The sequence below is a fragment of the Cenococcum geophilum genome, assembly GCF_001692895.1.
Source record: "Cenococcum geophilum 1.58 unplaced genomic scaffold K441scaffold_6, whole genome shotgun sequence".
Lineage (NCBI taxonomy): Eukaryota > Fungi > Ascomycota > Dothideomycetes > Gloniales > Gloniaceae > Cenococcum > Cenococcum geophilum.
Window position 1 is genome coordinate 1,109,880 of NW_027137564.1, and position 16,419 is coordinate 1,126,298.

The window sequence follows — 16,419 nt, forward strand, 5'->3', positions numbered from 1 at the left end:
GGTCTACAGCACAAGAAAACCTGTTCGTTCTTACTGCAACAATGGCAGTGGCAATGTCCTCATTTATAGGCGGCTCCGTTACCGTTATCACTTCTTTCGTGGGAAGAGACCTGAATATGACCAACGCAGAAATCACTTGGGTCAGTGCATCTCCTTTGTAAGTCATCCTGTCTTAATTGGCCGTGCTTGTCTGACACTTCATCCCTTTCAGCCTATCGTCCGGCGCTCTCCTCCTGTTCTTTGGTAGCGTCGCAGACCTGTTCGGCCGCAGATCCCTCTTTATTGGCAGTCTAGGCCTATTCGCCGTCTTCGCCCTTGCCGCAGGCTTCTCTCAGACAGGTCTCACGCTTGATATTATCGGTGGCCTTATGGGAATCACGTCCGCCTCCTCAGTTCCTTCGGCACAAGGTATACTCGGCGTGATATACAAGCAGCCATCGATGAGGAAGAATAGAGTCTTTGCCTGCTATAGCGCTGGGAACCCTCTAGGGTTTGTATTCGGGTCGATATTCTCGGGAGTTGCCGCACAGCTATTTGGCTGGAGAGCTTCATTCTGGTTATTGGCTATCATTTACCTAGTCTTTACGATTGTGGCAACATTCACGGTGCCGAATGATGAGTTGGTCAAGCAACCGCTTACTTGGGAAACTCTTAGAAGATTTGATGTTGTGGGAACTATATTAACCATTGCAGGCATTGGCATGTTTTCTGCGTCTTTAAGGTACATACATTTACATTGATTCACCTACATATGGTTGGGTATGTTCTGACGTTGAATAGCCTTGGCGGAGACGCTCCAAATAGTTGGAAAACACCATATGTTCTTGTCCTCCTTATTCTAGGTATTCTTGCTATTATTGCATTTGTAGTGTGGGAGAACAGATTTCAGTATGCTATGGTGCCTATGAACATATGGCGAGATAGGGATTTTTCACTAGTAAGTATTCTAGGCACTTTTTCGAGGAGACGGCGCGGATTTGACTCTCAGTCTAGCTCCTTTCGATCATGCTTCTCGGCTTCCTTACCTTCCCAGTGATGACCTTCTGGATCTCGCTGTACATGCAGAGGGTGCTTCATTTCTCAGCTCTAATTACTGCTGTCCACCTACTTCCAATGGCTATCATGGGAATTCTCGTTAATGTAAGCATTACTCTCAAATTCAATCCGATATAACGCTGCTCTTAGTCGTCGTCGATTCGAGGCCGCTTACACATCTTAGATCATTGCCGCCATTATTCTTCATAAAGTCTCCAATAAACTCCTTATGGGCATTGGCGCGTGCTCCTACGTTATCTCGTTTCTACTCGTTGCTCTACAGCGGCATGGAGACTCTTACTGGGCATTTATCTTTCCTGCTTTAATTCTGTGCGTCGTTGGTGCTGATTTCGAATTCAACGTTACCAATGTAAGTTCCTCCGGACATCATTTGTCCAAGTATACTTTACTGTTTACCTCCCTTCGGTGGCGTTCTGCTTGGTATACTAAAACTAGCCCCATACGTATAGATGTATGTTCTCTCCGCGCTTCCGCCCCATCGTCAATCTATCGCCGGCTCGATCTTCCAAACTGTCTCCAAGCTTTGCGTAGCGGTGGGCTATGGAATCGCTACCGCCATTTTCAACTCAGTTTCTGCGAATCCCTCAAAATCGGGCTATTATGCGAATGATCCAGTTGAGCCATATGCGGCGACATTTTGGTTCTCAATGTCCACTGCGGTGGTTGGGGTTGCACTTGTGCCACTATTAACTATTGGGACGCAGGGGCACGAACGAGAGGCTGATCATATGCAGGTTGAGGAAAATCCCGCTGAGGATGAGAAGAAGAATATGCATGATGAAAAGATTGGAGAGCGTGCGAGCGTGGGGATGGGGATGTAGAGAAATAATCGCATGGCCTGGGAAGTGTGCAGGACATAAACGAAGCTTCTATCAAGCCGGGAAAAGAGAGGTTCGATATTTAGTAAGAAGGCAAGAGGTAAATTATTGGTAATGACGTGATGGAGCGTAATGGGGCTTCTTTGCGTATATACCATAGATTTCGAAAGTTAATCCGGGACTCTGCATTTTGTGTGGCTAAGGATAGACTTAGATATACATACTCCAGGCATTCTGAGTTGAAAGAGCGAAATCGTGAACATGAGTTGGGCCTGTAGACAATCGTCCCACTCTTCTACGTTTTAGGCTTACGTTTCTATGCATTGAGTGGGGAAATACAGATCATATGGCTTGTTTGTAAGGTTTTACACTTAGATCTTCAGTACTGCATTGCATTTCAGCTAAATTGAAAGTGTTTAGATCTGGGAGTTAAACTAATAGTAACCTATCCGAAGTACATCATCAGAAATGCAGATATTAATTATTTTTAGATCACTTCAGGCCCTTTAACCCAGACCTATCCATCATTACGTAGTCCTATATTCCCAGTCAGTTTTCAACTCATGATCCAAGAAAACAAATCCACTCACCATGACAAAATAAGGCAGGAGTGACAACGACCAAACCAGAGTAGACATTGCACCATGCCAAATCCTCCCATTAGCACCGCCCAGTAAATGCTTTACAACGCTTTCGGCATACACATCGACAGGGGTGCCATTCTTCGCGTTGTCGACACCAGTGGCGCCGGCTTCGATATGCTCCACGACGGGAAGGTAAAGAGAGTCCGATGGGAGAATAAAAGTGGGCACATTGTTGTACCAGTTTGTCTTGACCATGCCTGTCATGACGGTAACGACCTTCACACCCATTGGAGCCAGTTCCATACGCAGTGTGTCGCCGAACATGGTTATGGCGGCTTTGGAGGAGTTGTAGATGACTAAGGATGTGATCAGAACGGCACGGCATCCTCGTTCCTTTCGGGCTGAGGGATTACTAGGAATCTGAAAGGGTGAAGTTTGAAGAAAAAAACCTCCCCGAAAAAGATCGGGAGGGGGAAACGAGAATCACGAAAGAACCTACTCTCATACGGATTGTATGCCACTCCTGAAATCGAACTGATATTCACGATCGCCCCCTTCGCCTCTATCAGCATGGGCGCAAACGCCTTGGTAGCCGCCAGCACGCCCCAAAAGTTCACATCAAACAGCTTCTTCGCCTCGTCCATGTCCAGGTCCAGAAACGGCATGATATAACCCAGGCCGGAGTTATTGACCAGGAAATCCAGCTTGCCGCCGGCTCTCTCCTTCACCTCCGCGACGGCTGCCGCGATCGAGGCGTCCGACGTCACGTCCAGGCTCAGGAGTTCGACATTGGGCAAGTCGGCGAGCGCGGGGTCGATTTTGGATGTATTGCGCGCCGTTGCGAAGACCCGCAGACCCCGTTTTTGGAAGGCGAACGCCAGTGCGGATCCGATGCCGCCGGCGCTGGTGCCGGTTATGAGAACGGTTTTCGTGGCCATCACTCTCTGCTACGTTGGAAAATAAACTATCCTGAAAACAAACAGGCAGACGGGCTACTGGGCTTTGTTCGTAGGGCTTAGTTATATGACAATGGTGAACTGCCGCATGTTGGCATCGGCCTTATCCTTAATCAGCCATAAGAGCAGGTCCTTCTAGGCTGAAAGAGGTAATTCGCTGTGGCGATTCGGTTTAATGGTTGGCCCGGTGGGTGTTCGCAGTCGGCGAGCGTTTTATTAGTCAGGCCGCTTGCCGTCTTAGTCACTGGGCTAGAGGGGGATCCAATTCATCACTATCACATAATCAGTCGCACGTATTGCAATTGTATGGATTAAGGAAAAAAAACTACCCCAGCTGAAAACATTCCTACCATTGGAAGTGAGGAACCAAGCTCCTTGGTTCGTCCACGAGTCCCTTGTGGAAGTCTCATCAGTTGCGCTAACGTCGCAACTAAGTACGTGGTCTAAAACGAACCTTGTCTGGAGTTCACCTAGCAATCCGGTATTTACGAAGATGATTCGCTACAAACACATTCATGGTGGAACTATATTCGCGTCTCGTTCTGATTCATTGCTCCTTGCTATATGCTGCAACCGTTTCCATCATTTCCAATACGGGTATTGTACATGCTCATGGGCCGCGCCTAAATATTCAAAAAAAAGGGAAACGATGGTAAGAGTTCAGCTCCTCTAACATGAGTGAGACAACGGGTCGAACGAAAGGAGAGAATGACGAAACAATTTTTGAGTGATACATGGGGTGGTTTTAGCGAGAGGAAGTATAGGACGAGGGATAAGGATGGCGTAATGGAGTAGTACACGAATGGAAAATAGTAAAAAGAAGATAGCTAGCACTAGAACGCCATATAAAATCCCACCGCAAACACCGAGAGAAGCCACTGCGCCTTATCATATTGATACAAGTCTACGTCCACGTTGCCTGCTTTTTTGCTCAAATCCATCCACCCTCTGGCGGCGGACTTCTCGAGATGGTCCCTGCTCCCAATCCAACTCCTGGTCTCGATGTCGGAGACTTCTTAGCCGGCGACAGTGGGTTTATTCTCAATCCGCTGATGGCCATCCGCTGGTTTGGCCTTCCACCAGCTGAGTCACGTGGGGTAGGCGGTAGAACTTTGTTTTTTACAACTTGGAGGTAGATACCGCTGCTTTGCGGTGTCAGCTGCGGGAAGCCAGGCTCGTTTTGTGAGGTGGATTTTGAGGGCGATAATATTACTAACGGAGGAGCTTGTGGTGGAGAGGGTGTGTTCCCCGTTTGCCTTGGCAGATCTATCGACGAAGTCTCAGGGGATGGGGCTTGAATGGGCAGTCTAAGGCTTTCCCCACTGGAGTCGCTTGGGTCGCGACGAAGAGTGGCCAGAGGCGGTGGAGGCGGCGTAAGAGCGCGGTTTAGGGCACTGCGGTTTGCTGCGGCAATAGCGGCGGGTGCAACGGAGAAGCGTAACCCAATCTGCACGGTCGCACTACTGTCGGCGCTGTCGGCGCTGTCATCGCGGCGGTGCCGTTGGATGGAGAAAGGCGGTGGTGGTGGGTTCAGCCATTGGAGAGACGCTTCGTGGACATCAGTGACGGAAGCGGCATTTGTGCCGACAGAGCTGCGAGTTTGGCGGTTCGCGGCAGAAGACGCATTTCGAGCGGACGTGGGATTGGATGCGGACGGTGGAGTGTAGATGATAGCAGGGAGGCGCGGAATTTCCTCGGCACGTGTAGGGAATAATGAGTAGCTGGATTTCGCTCGTTTGTGAGTTGGTGGTGCGCGGGATCCTGGCGATGAAGACGCAGGGCTCCTCGGGCCCTGACTCTCCTTCTCAAGTCGATTATAGTAATCAACTCTACTAGGTGATTCTCCTATACATTCTTTCTCTGGTACCATAACAAGGCCATCCTGACTGTCCGATCTGTTGAAAATTGGTTCACTGATGTTCATTTCGAGATCGCTAGGCCCAAAAAACCGTATACGCGGGCGCTTTTGCCAAGGAACTCCGAGAGGTTTGATGACCATGCGACTTGCATTTACCCGAAGGAAAAGATGAATAAAAGTGACGAAAATCCCCGAGCTAAACAGAGGAACTTCAGCAATCCCTGTAGAAGCGAGCGAATCATTGAAATCACAACGATGAGCCTGGATTTCAAAGGGAAGGACAAGAGCCTGATTTGAATTAGCGTCTCTATACATAGATTTCTATAGTAAGACTTACGTATATTATGGCAGCCACCACCAAATAGTAACACATCCGCGAAGCTGCGATTCGCTCGTTTGGGTCAACCCTGACGCTCCTCATAAGTTGTATGCTGATTACGGCGGCTAACGCTAGGAAAGAGAATAGCATAACGCAGAGTATAATAATGGCGACGAATCCGTATCGAATTGGATACCAAACCAAGCTGCCAAGACAGTAGTTTGGGGTTTGCCATATGATTGTAGGAATCCAGGTGAGAAGAAACATGAGTGCAACGACCATGAGGCAAATCTTAGTGGTCCATTTACCCCGCGGCGAGAAACGCTTCGTCCCCAGACTCCGTATTGCTGTTTCGGCACCGAACACTAAATTTACATATGCTTGGAGGAATATCGCTGCCGTTCCTTTGTTAGTTGAAGACACGGTTTTCGGGTAGCGGTTCTCTTACCAGGAAATACGACCATGGCGACTCCTCTGCATCCCGCAACATTTAAACTATCAAGAGCAGTGCTCTGCACTGTTACAAATATGACTTCTTGTATCGCTATTCCCGAAGCTAAAACGAGCGGAAAGGTCTCGGCAGGATGGATGTTGGCTAGAAAGTCAAATATCCTGGATGCCGTCAGTCTGAGGATTCCACTATAGTCCCGCCAAACTTACCGTGGCCTTAACGTAACCTGCAGTGAAGAAACTCTCCAGGCGTCATGGAGTATCTGTAAAACCATCAACAGGGCCAAACCCAGACTAAAGGCTCCAAGAGTAACATGTATCGTCCGGAGGGTATGCACTTGGGCCGGGCTAAGGTTGTCGATTAACATCCATGTCCGATTTGACTGTGACCAGGAAGCTTCGAGAGTGCTGAGCGTAGTGTTGAGGGTCATGTTGAGGTGTGCTCGGGCGACGATGGAGGGACACCATCTTTCCATCTTGTAGCCGGCCTCGAAGAAATGTACAGGAAAAGAGGATTTTTCTCGCTGAGGACCAGCAGCGGCTAAAAAAGAGTGTAACGATTAAGAAATCATGGAGGCAGAAAGACTGATGATGAGCGTGAGAGGAACACCCGTTCGATCGTCAGACAACTACCAAGTTGCTTGAACCGGCCAGCAGTGAAGAGAACAAAAGGAGTGTGGGCATGAAGGCGGTCGACCATCGAAGCCATATGAGACAGCAAACAGTATATGAGGAAACCATGACCTGCTTACCTGTAGCAGAAGGTTTCGTGACAGTGGTCCTGCGGCGTCTGTCATTCCAGTAGCTGCGTGGGCAGCATTGGCACAGTCCAGGCCTGGGTGATGTCAAGTTCGAACCTAGCCAGCGCTAGGTCGAGATGGGGTTTCAACATCATGCAGACCCGGAACCTTGGACTTGTCATGTAAATCGGGTGAAGCTCAACCCGCCCGGCCACCGAAGCTTTTCGCGGTAAGCCACCGACTATTGTGGTAATTGTACGGGGCTTTTAGCCCTGCGGGGAGGGATGGATACCCGCGCGCGCAACCACAGGTCGGAATTGACGAGAACATTGCGAAGAGAAAAAATAAGGAAAAAAAGACGACTTAGTCATGTCAATCTTGCAGAACTCAGTTTAGTTTTCAGTCTTGTTTCTAGGTCTGCATGCAAAGGCCAGCGCGGCGCACTCCCACGGCGTCAGAAACAACTCGGCGTAGGCAGAAAGCACAGTTGAGTGGCGATCGCTGAAGTCGGGGTCTCTGAGTGGGGGGGGTTTTACGATCAGACGTCTTGCGGTTTGTGTTTGCAGCAAGATGCTCGCTTCAGGACCCTGAAACGCAGACGACGGCAGGTCGCAAGCAAGCGAAGATTCGGAACTTGGAAGATCCTTCGACTCTCCGAGGCTTGTTAGGTATGCATAATATTGGATCGGATTAATTATCAGAAAGAAGGAACTGCGGTCTCTTGGTCATCAAAAGAGAAAGTAGGAGCAGTCAGGGATGGTGCAGCCAAGCGAAGAGGAAAAATCATAATTAATCAATTCTAATGATGTAAAATCTAGAGCTTCTGTTTCCGAGCGCAATCTTGAATGTACGGACGAGGACGAGGCCACGGGAGAGATACAGCATGGGCGGGAGATTGAGGGCGGCTATGTGAGTAAAGTATTTGCATCGTCGCTCGACGAATGTGCTCTCCTTGACTCACCCGCCACTTTTTCCATGCACGACAGCGTGGCGCGTAGAAGGATAAGCATCTTCTTCGGCGGCAGGGTGGCGCTGAGGGTGCTCTGGGTGCTGTGGGCGACGGAGCGGCAGTGTGCACTGGGCAGCGGGGGTTTCAGGAGTCATGGTGGTGAGGATAGACAGGCAGATGAGGCAGGTGAGGCATGGTGGAGCAGGCATGGTGGAGCAGGCATGGTGGAGCTGGCATAGTGGAGCTGGGCTTTGGGGGGTGGAGTTGGCCGCCATCGATCCGCGCACGAGCCAGAAGCTTGGCTGGCAGGTAAAATACCCCTGGCCGGTTTCACCACTCCCTCGGGCGCAGCCAATCTGCACCCCCCGTAGCCCACCACCTCCCCACATGGCCTCAGCACCTCCTATCGATAATAGCCCTACGCATATCGCCACTCCCACTATATCTCGGCCGCCCGACCCAAGGCACGAATGAGCGGCATGACTCTGTCTTTCTCGAATGAGACTCTCTCAGCTCGTCTGACCACTTGGAGTCTTCAATCGTTTGCACACTTGCACATCACCTCTGCCTGAGGAAACATCCGGTCAATGCAATAACCATGGTCATAGAAGCCTGGCCAGCGCCAAGCCAGGGTCATGGTCCGCCATTTCATAGTAGAGTGTACCACAATCGCACAATCTCACAATCGCAAAATCGCAAAATCGCAAAATCGCACAGTGAACAAATGCGGGTATTATGTTGAATGAAGACGTAATGCCCACCTGCTCTTACTGTGAAGAAGGAGTTGAGAACCTTTTCTGTCTTAACGCCGGCTCAATGCTTAACAGACCTTTTCATATCGTTATGCCATTTCTTTTCCTTACGCTCCTTTTGCATAGTCCTCAAGATACTTCACCAGCTTTTGCGCACCTTGGATCGATACTGCATTGTCTGAATATTATATTGGGTTAGCTTGGCATGCTATGAATGACTTATCCGTGAGTCCGCTATGACAAACCGGCGCGCCGCTACTTGACCATCTGGTAGGAGGGCTAATTGCAGACCGGAGGCTGACGCAAGGTACGGAGGTACTTGTCAAGCTATAATGCATAGTGGGCTTGCACGGTGGGGCAAGTTACTTGCACGTATGCCGCCAACGCTCCGATGGCCTTTCAAGCCCAAGAGACCCCTCTTCTCCGCGCCAGCCAGGAAGGCTTTCTTCTTCTCTGCGTCACCTCCGCCAACTCTGAAGCAGATGTTCATCCTGCTTCGGACCAATTTATCCGGCACTACCCGGTACACCTCCGAGTACTTATCTAGGGTTTCGTATACCATTTTTGCTTTGTCATTAGAGGCTTCCTCCTGCCCTTCGATCTTCTTTGTGCCATACGTCTGTATCGGCCCGGCCATAACCTGGCCTGCTACCCAGACATCGAAGATGGGCAAGGTATTGTACAGCGAGTTGTTCTTTGCGATCGCCGGCCAATCCAGCACAATTGGTCCAACGGGAAGATCCAAAGCCCTCAGTAATTCGGGCGAAGCATGAATGGATTCTGGCGGTAGCAATGACTTTCGTAGGATAACAATGGTGATTCCTGTGTTGCAAAATGTTCTTTTGTGCGCCACCGAAAATGACGGCGTATTTGCTCACATCAACTTTTCGGCTGATGAAATTGGATGACATGTCTGCAACTACAGGCGGGGCATCATCTCCCTCCAGGTTTGATGGGAATGCTGGGAACTCGACGCCACCGACCGTCCCATTATCGCAGAAATACACCAACGCTGGTCCACCGTTTTGCTTCCGGGGTGTAAGGTTCCACTCCAACCCAGCCGGGATACGACCGAACTTTCCATCATTTGCTTTCCGAGCATCCAGCGCCACGTTGACGTGTTGAACTCCAACCAGTCTTGCTGCTTCCTGTGATGCTTTCAATGACCAAGAACCTGTAACGAGATAATCCAATTTCAACTCTTCATCCACCTCTTTGCGTAGCCTCTCCAGCACCTCTGTCTTCAGTGCTCCCTCCGACACTGACGCACCAAGCTCTTTCTCAGCCCTTGCACGTCTCTTCTCAACCCATATGGAAGCCAGGTTGTAGACCACCGCGCTGAATTCGCCGCTGCCTCCGCTTTGCAGGAACAAGATCTCGTAGTCATCGGGGATGTCTGGCAGGTAGGTAAGACCCGCTTTGGCGTTTGCTAGGATTTCATTGGCATCGGGGGAGCGATGAGAGATCTCGCAGAGGCCAATTCCTTTGTCCTTATAATTGAGGAGGACTTTGGAAGCTTCCTCGAGAACAGCCGTGGGAAGGGGAGCTGGACCAGCACCAAAGTAGTGAACGTCGGCACGAGCGACCATGTTGGCTTATGAGATCAATTGAAACTTGAAGAGAAAGGTGGAATATAGTGTGGAACACAGTGGAAGGATGAAACCGAAGGACAGAGACAAAGGAGTTTTGTACCCTGTGATAATATATATCCGATGACTCCAGCCTTCTCGGACTCGCGCAATAATTGTCCTGCCTGCCTGCTTTGTCAAGCTGTGTCCAATGTTAAGATATGTGGGTAGTTAGTAGAAATTAGCTAATGCAAAAATGTTACAGCGCAATATTTCAAGTGATAGAGAGTCTTGAAGCAAAGAAATTCCTTCATTCATATCAATTGTGAGCATTAATGGAATACCTAGGTAGGTTGGAGAAGGAATCCTTGCTTGAAAGACTTGGCGGCTTGGCGGGGCCTTCCACAAATTCGGTAAAGAATCTCAGACCTCAACACCAAACGCCTATATTCATATGCCACTAGTGCAATGGCTATGACAATACGCACGGGGAGGCTGCTGGCTCGTAGAGGAGGCTTAGTACGTTGTTTACTAGTTCCTGCCTGCTAACTGGGAATTTCCAAACTAATGGCTCTCCTAGCTCCGAGCAAGCTTGCCTTTGCGACCCAGCGCATTGCAAATACGGCCCCTCGTCATACCGCGGAGCTTCTCTACCACTATCCGTCGTACAAATGACGTCGATGTTTTCCATTCTCTGAAAGAAGGCCCGGCTGCTGAATTCCTGTCCGCCTACCAGACCTCGACTCTCATCCCCCAGACCCTTACTGAGAAAATTGTTCAGAAATACGCTGTTGGAGTTGCCAAGGACAAAGTCCTCAAATCAGGAGACTATGTCACCCTGCAGCCGCATCGGTGCATGACGCATGATAATACATGGCCCGTAGCTCTCAAATTTATGTCCATTGGCGCATCCAAGATACACAATCCCGATCAGATTGTCATGACATTAGACCATGACGTTCAGAACAAGAGCGAGAAGAATCTTAAGAAATACAGGCAAATTGAAGAGTTCGCCCAGAAACAAGGTGTCGTGTTTTATCCTGCAGGAAGGGGTATTGGGCATCAAATAATGGTAGAAGAGGGCTTTGCGTGGCCTGGAACAATGACCGTGGCTTCGGACAGCCACAGCAACATGTATGGGGGAGTGGGATCCTTAGGCGTGGCAGTAGTACGGACGGATGCTGCAAGCATATGGGCTACGGGCAAGACATGGTGGCAGCTTCCCCCAATCGCAAAGGTCACCTTCACTGGAGTTCTCCCCCACGGAGTTACGGGTAAAGATGTCATCGTGGCCTTGTGTGGTTTGTTCAACAACGACGAGGTTCTCAATCATGCCATCGAATTTACAGGAAGCGAAGAAACGCTTCGTAGCCTTCCGGTTGACGATCGACTCGCTATTGCTAATATGACAACGGAGTGGGGTGCGTTGTCAGGTATCTTCCCCATTAACTCCGTTCTTCACGGATGGTTAAGAATGAAAGCGACGGAATCAGTTATGTATGAAGCAGGGTATCTCGAGAATAAGAATCGTCAATTCGTGCATTCGAGGATAGACCAGCTATTTTCTCCCACGGGAATTGCGGGTCAGAAACTGGGTCCGATATATACTCCTGCCCTAACTGCAGATAAAGGCGCGACCTACGCCAAATATCTCTACCTCGACCTCTCAACACTCTCGCCCTACGTCTCCGGCCCAAACTCCGTTAAAGTAGCCACGCCCCTTGCGGAGCTCCAAGCCCAAGACATGCAGATCAACAAGGCCTACCTTGTTTCATGCACCAACTCTCGCGCTTCCGATCTTGCAGCTGCAGCCAAGGTCTTCAAAGACGCCGCTGCCGCAAACAATGATAAGGTACTTCGCATCCCGTCTCACGTGAAATTCTACATCGCCGCAGCGTCCCTTCCAGAGCAACGCGTCGCTGAAGAGCGGGGCGATTGGCAAGCCTTACTCGCGGCCGGGGCTGAGCCTCTCCCATCGGGCTGTGGGCCGTGTATCGGACTTGGCGCTGGTCTCCTTGAGCCTGGTGAGGTAGGCATCAGTGCTAGCAATCGTAACTTCAAAGCGCATGGGGTCCACAGAAGCAAAAGCGTATCTTGCAAGTCCTGAAGTTGTCGCGGCAAGTGCACTTGCTGGCAAGATTTCTGGACCGGGATGGTACAAAGCACCAGCAGATTATGCAGGCGTCAGCTTAGGGGAAGGCGATGGGATTAGGGAAGAAGACCGTATGATGACCATTGAAGATATGCTAGAAAAAGTCATCAAGCAAACAGACGAAATGATTGAGTCAGAAGAGCGTAACCTTAACGATCTTGCCAACAGCAACAAAGATAATTCGACAACTCAACTTTCAGCCTCCGCTCCGGAGACTCTCACAGATATACTTCCCGGCTTCCCCGAAAAAGTAACGGGCGAAATCGTCTTCTGTGATGCGGATAACATCAATACCGACGCTATATATCCCGGCAAATACACGTACCAGGACGATATCCCCCGCGAGAAAATGGCGGAGGTGTGTATGGAGAACTATGATCCCTCGTTCCGCACCGTTGCTAGATCAGGCGATATCCTCGTCTCAGGTTTTTCTTTCGGCTGTGGCAGCTCCAGAGAACAGGCCGTCACAGCGATATTGGCCAAGGGCATCCCGCTCGTGATTGCAGGCAGTTTCGGAAACATCTTCAGCAGGAACAGCATCAACAATGCCTTGATGGGTGTGGAAGTCCCCAAACTCGTTCGTAGGCTACGCGAAGTCTTCTCGTCCTCTGCGCCCTCGTCTTCTCAGCAGCAGATCAATGAGCCCGCCCGGAATAGCGAAAGCCTTGACTCGCCTCCTCCGGGACCGGTGACAGCGCCACCGCAGGCTAAGCAGCTGACGCGCCGTACCGGATGGACGCTCGAGTGGGATGTGAGGAGAAGTACTGTGACCGTGCAGGAAGGGCCGGAGGGTGAGAAGTGGAGTGTCGGGGTTGGTGAGCTGCCGCCGAATGTACAGGAAATTATTGCGCTAGGAGGATTGGAGAGTTGGGTGAGGAAAGAGATAGGGGGGGCGATGTAAGGGTTTGTACAATCGTGAGTGGATGAGAAGAATAAGTATCTTGAGGGAGACAAATTTTTGTCTCCAGGTAGCCTGCGGAAATACGACAGCGGAGGAGATGTGTATATACCCGCCGGAAACCTATGTTGGATTTCTCCCGTTTTATCTGCCCTCCCTCGTGAGTCATTGGTGGTCCGTAAAGAGATCTAAGTCTTCCAGCCTGCTTTGATGTGCCGCTAATTTGTATTCAAAGCTACATATCGCTCCATATTGCGCCATAAGTTTTATGCACTTTGCGTATGGCCCATCCTAAAATATGTACAGGCTGTGCTGGATAATCTAGTACCTTTGTATCAGAGCGTTTGCGGCCTGGATATCTTCGCCATACCGTACGTACAGGTCGGCCAGACCACGCTAAAATGTCGGCCCGATAGGCGAAACCTCCGCCCACCACACCAAATTTGACTTTCCCTCTGACACTTTGACCTCACCCTCCACCTCATCTTTTATCACAGATCCATTCAAATAAATTCTAAATACATTCTAAATACATTCCAAATACAATATCTACAACCTTAAAGAGCTGTATAAGCTATCTATAAGCTATTCTAAAGCGATTTTAATAGTTTAGGTTGCCTATAAAGCTTACCTAAAAATAAAGGGACTTCCTAAGGGGGTAGATACTTTTACTATAGTAAGTAGTTCTAAATATATTTAGAATATATTCTTAATATAATTCCAGCGTAGTAATATAGTAGACTTAACTATAGGGGAGGTCTTTTGTTAGTATAATATCTTATTTAATTTAGAGAATCTAGTATTATATAGGGTAAGTAAATAAGTATATTAAGTATATAATATATTACTAATATATTTATAGCACATTTAAAAAAAGATTAGAGATTCCGGCGCCCTTAAAACTATAAATATTAGAAAGGGAAGGGCTCCTTTTATTAAGAAGGAAGAGGAAGTAATAGATATATATTCTAAACATATTCTTATAGATCTAACGCTTAGTAGTTAGACAATTAGGTTTATAAGGTAGATAAATTCTTTAAAATACTAATAATATAAGATAATACTAAAGAGTATATATACTAGATTATTAGTAAAATTAAAGACTAATTGCTAAACTAGATTATATTTAATTAGCTTAATAAAGAGCAAATTATTATATAGCTATAGCTATAAACCTTCCTAAAGAAATAGACTTAAGATCTATATATTATATAATATAATAATACAAAGCTATTCTGGAATAGGATATAGCTTAATCGCTATAACTTTTACCAGTTCATAAACTTTATAGAAACTTATGCTTAATAGATAAATCTAAAGCCCTTTAAAAATAAGGACGGTAGAATCTATAAAAAGGAAAGGATTAGGTTTATCTAGGCTAAAATTAAGCTAGTAATTTATAATAAAATAAAGCGCGTAGAAGCCCTATTGCGGATTACTATATATACGGATTTTAAATAAGTAGTTTTAAACGCTAAAGATACGGTAAGGAACTAGACCTTTTTTAATAGACAGCTAAGAGGTTACTAAAAGCGTAGGCACTCTAGTAGTAATATAGGGCAGGCCTAACCTTTAAAGAAGCCGTTTTTAAAAAGAACTTTAAAAGGGTTAAAGTTAGGAACCTTAAATAATAGGAAAGACTTTCAGAGCTAACCTAATACCTATCCGGTACCTTTATAGGAATACTTTAAGAAGTTAAGAGAAAACTCTAAAGTAGATCCTATTAAAAAAATAAGTAGGGTAATAACCGCACTAATAATTTAAAAAAAGAAAAGCCCTAGTTATAGACCTCTTTTAGCTATAACTAGGGCAAGATACAAAAGAAGAGACTCTTTGTATTGCTATTAAGCTAGAAATAATACTCCCTATAGGTAAAGTATGTTAGTTTTAAGCACTATATAATAGTAGCGCTAAAATTAATCTTATATAATATAATTTGGTAAAAGAGTATAAACTTATCCTATTATAAAGGTAGTAAAAACCTATTATAGGCTTTCTAAATAAGTACTAGATTAAACTATATAGTACCTATAAGCTTATAGTATTAGTGGCCTATATATATAACCGTACTAAGGTAGTTAGCCCGCAACCCTTTTCGGCGGCTAACTTCGTAGGTTATAACCTTATTCTTAAATACCCTTAGCTTATAAAAGTAGATCTTAAAATATACTTTAAGACGGGAGCCTTTAAATAATAGAATAATAAAGATTTAGAAGGGTATATATTACTAATAAGCCTAAAGGATATTTTAGAAAATATAGCCCTAAATAAAATAGTATACGCTTTATACCTAAAGGAGTATTAAATCTAACCCCTATTTAATAGTAAGATAGGTATAAAGCCTAGTATAAGTGTCGGGAATAAGGCAAGCGGTCGTTACGTGACGCCGCGGCACTAGCGTGGCGAGGAGTCTTAAGCTCCTCGCCCTTCCTCATTCTAATAAATAAGCTTTATTAACCAACATCACTATAACCTACTCGAGTAGTCATTATTAGTAAGTCACCCTGTATAACTAACACTAATTAGTGGTTAAATACACAGTTAACCATAGAGCAGCTAGGTTTTCAAATAAAAGAGACAGTCTTATATAGGGGTGCTATATACGCTTATATGGAATGGATCCAGGCGATACTATGCTATCTTAGACTTACGGAAAACTAATAGAAGTGTTACTAAGCACTAGAAGATACCAAGTTGCGTCTATTACGCAGAACAACCGCGTTTATAAAGATTTGGTTAAGTACTTTAGGTCAGAAGTGTTACTAAATCTAGGGTCCTAAGTTAACGTCCAAAACGCATTAAACAACCTTTATTTCCTTATTCTATTTATTAAAAACGTGTTAAACAACCATCTTAATACCCCTGTGTACCTTCATAAACCGTAGGATTACAATTACTACCCAATTACACATTAAACAACCTTTATTCTCCTTAATCTTTTTATTAAAACGCGTTAAACAACTACCTTAATACCTAACTGCACGTCAAACAACAACCTTAATACCCTCCGTGTACCTTCGTAGATTCTATTATAACGTTAACCTACCTAAAGAAGTACGAGAAAGACATTAACCTAGAGATATAAAACACCAATATAACTAACCTTAAAGATGCTAATTAGCAAGACTTAAATAGATTCTTATTACACCGTATAGTATACTATAAAGATAGCGAATATGATAACATTATACTATAGTACTATATAAGGGAGGACTTTATTAGATGGATAAAGGGAACATAGACTTTTATAAAAAAGGATATTATATAAGACTTCTATAACTTCTTGCGGGAGTATAGAGTGTTTATACCTATAGATAGG

The 16,419-nt window shown here is 46.6% G+C and overlaps 5 protein-coding genes across 5 annotated transcripts; 2 read left to right on the forward strand and 3 right to left on the reverse strand.

Annotated features, from left to right (window-relative positions):
* Window positions 1-41: 41 nt before the first annotated feature.
* Window positions 42-1,877, forward strand: K441DRAFT_542786 (major facilitator superfamily MFS-1; the record flags this gene model as incomplete). The annotated part of the gene is made up of 6 exons (XM_067642708.1): window positions 42-157; window positions 212-721; window positions 781-937; window positions 994-1,140; window positions 1,220-1,405; window positions 1,506-1,877. 6 exons carry the CDS (start codon window positions 42-44, stop codon window positions 1,875-1,877), a joined length of 1,488 nt encoding a protein of 495 aa, XP_067508083.1.
* Window positions 1,878-2,366: 489 nt separating this feature from the next.
* Window positions 2,367-3,396, reverse strand: K441DRAFT_674167 (oxidoreductase; the record flags this gene model as incomplete). The annotated part of the gene is made up of 3 exons (XM_067650720.1): window positions 2,367-2,411; window positions 2,465-2,814; window positions 2,958-3,396. 3 exons carry the CDS (start codon window positions 3,394-3,396, stop codon window positions 2,367-2,369), a joined length of 834 nt encoding a protein of 277 aa, XP_067508084.1.
* A 549-nt stretch (window positions 3,397-3,945) lies between these two features.
* Window positions 3,946-6,831, reverse strand: K441DRAFT_603617 (uncharacterized protein). The gene is made up of 4 exons (XM_067645313.1): window positions 6,252-6,831; window positions 6,040-6,203; window positions 5,610-5,986; window positions 3,946-5,560 (listed from the first exon to the last, which is right to left on the reverse strand). The coding sequence occupies exons 1-4, from the start codon at window positions 6,515-6,517 to the stop codon at window positions 4,346-4,348; spliced, it is 2,022 nt and encodes a 673-aa protein (XP_067508085.1). The 5' UTR covers window positions 6,518-6,831; the 3' UTR covers window positions 3,946-4,345.
* A 1,539-nt stretch (window positions 6,832-8,370) lies between these two features.
* Window positions 8,371-10,366, reverse strand: K441DRAFT_703190 (phosphoserine aminotransferase). The gene is made up of 3 exons (XM_067653457.1): window positions 9,336-10,366; window positions 8,849-9,304; window positions 8,371-8,660 (listed from the first exon to the last, which is right to left on the reverse strand). The coding sequence occupies exons 1-3, from the start codon at window positions 10,069-10,071 to the stop codon at window positions 8,590-8,592; spliced, it is 1,263 nt and encodes a 420-aa protein (XP_067508086.1). The 5' UTR covers window positions 10,072-10,366; the 3' UTR covers window positions 8,371-8,589.
* Window positions 10,367-10,518: 152 nt separating this feature from the next.
* K441DRAFT_684652 (homoaconitase mitochondrial precursor) lies at window positions 10,519-13,103 on the forward strand (the record flags this gene model as incomplete). The annotated part of the gene is made up of 3 exons (XM_067651802.1): window positions 10,519-10,569; window positions 10,631-12,079; window positions 12,114-13,103. 3 exons carry the CDS (start codon window positions 10,519-10,521, stop codon window positions 13,101-13,103), a joined length of 2,490 nt encoding a protein of 829 aa, XP_067508087.1.
* Between the last annotated feature and the right edge of the window lie 3,316 nt (window positions 13,104-16,419).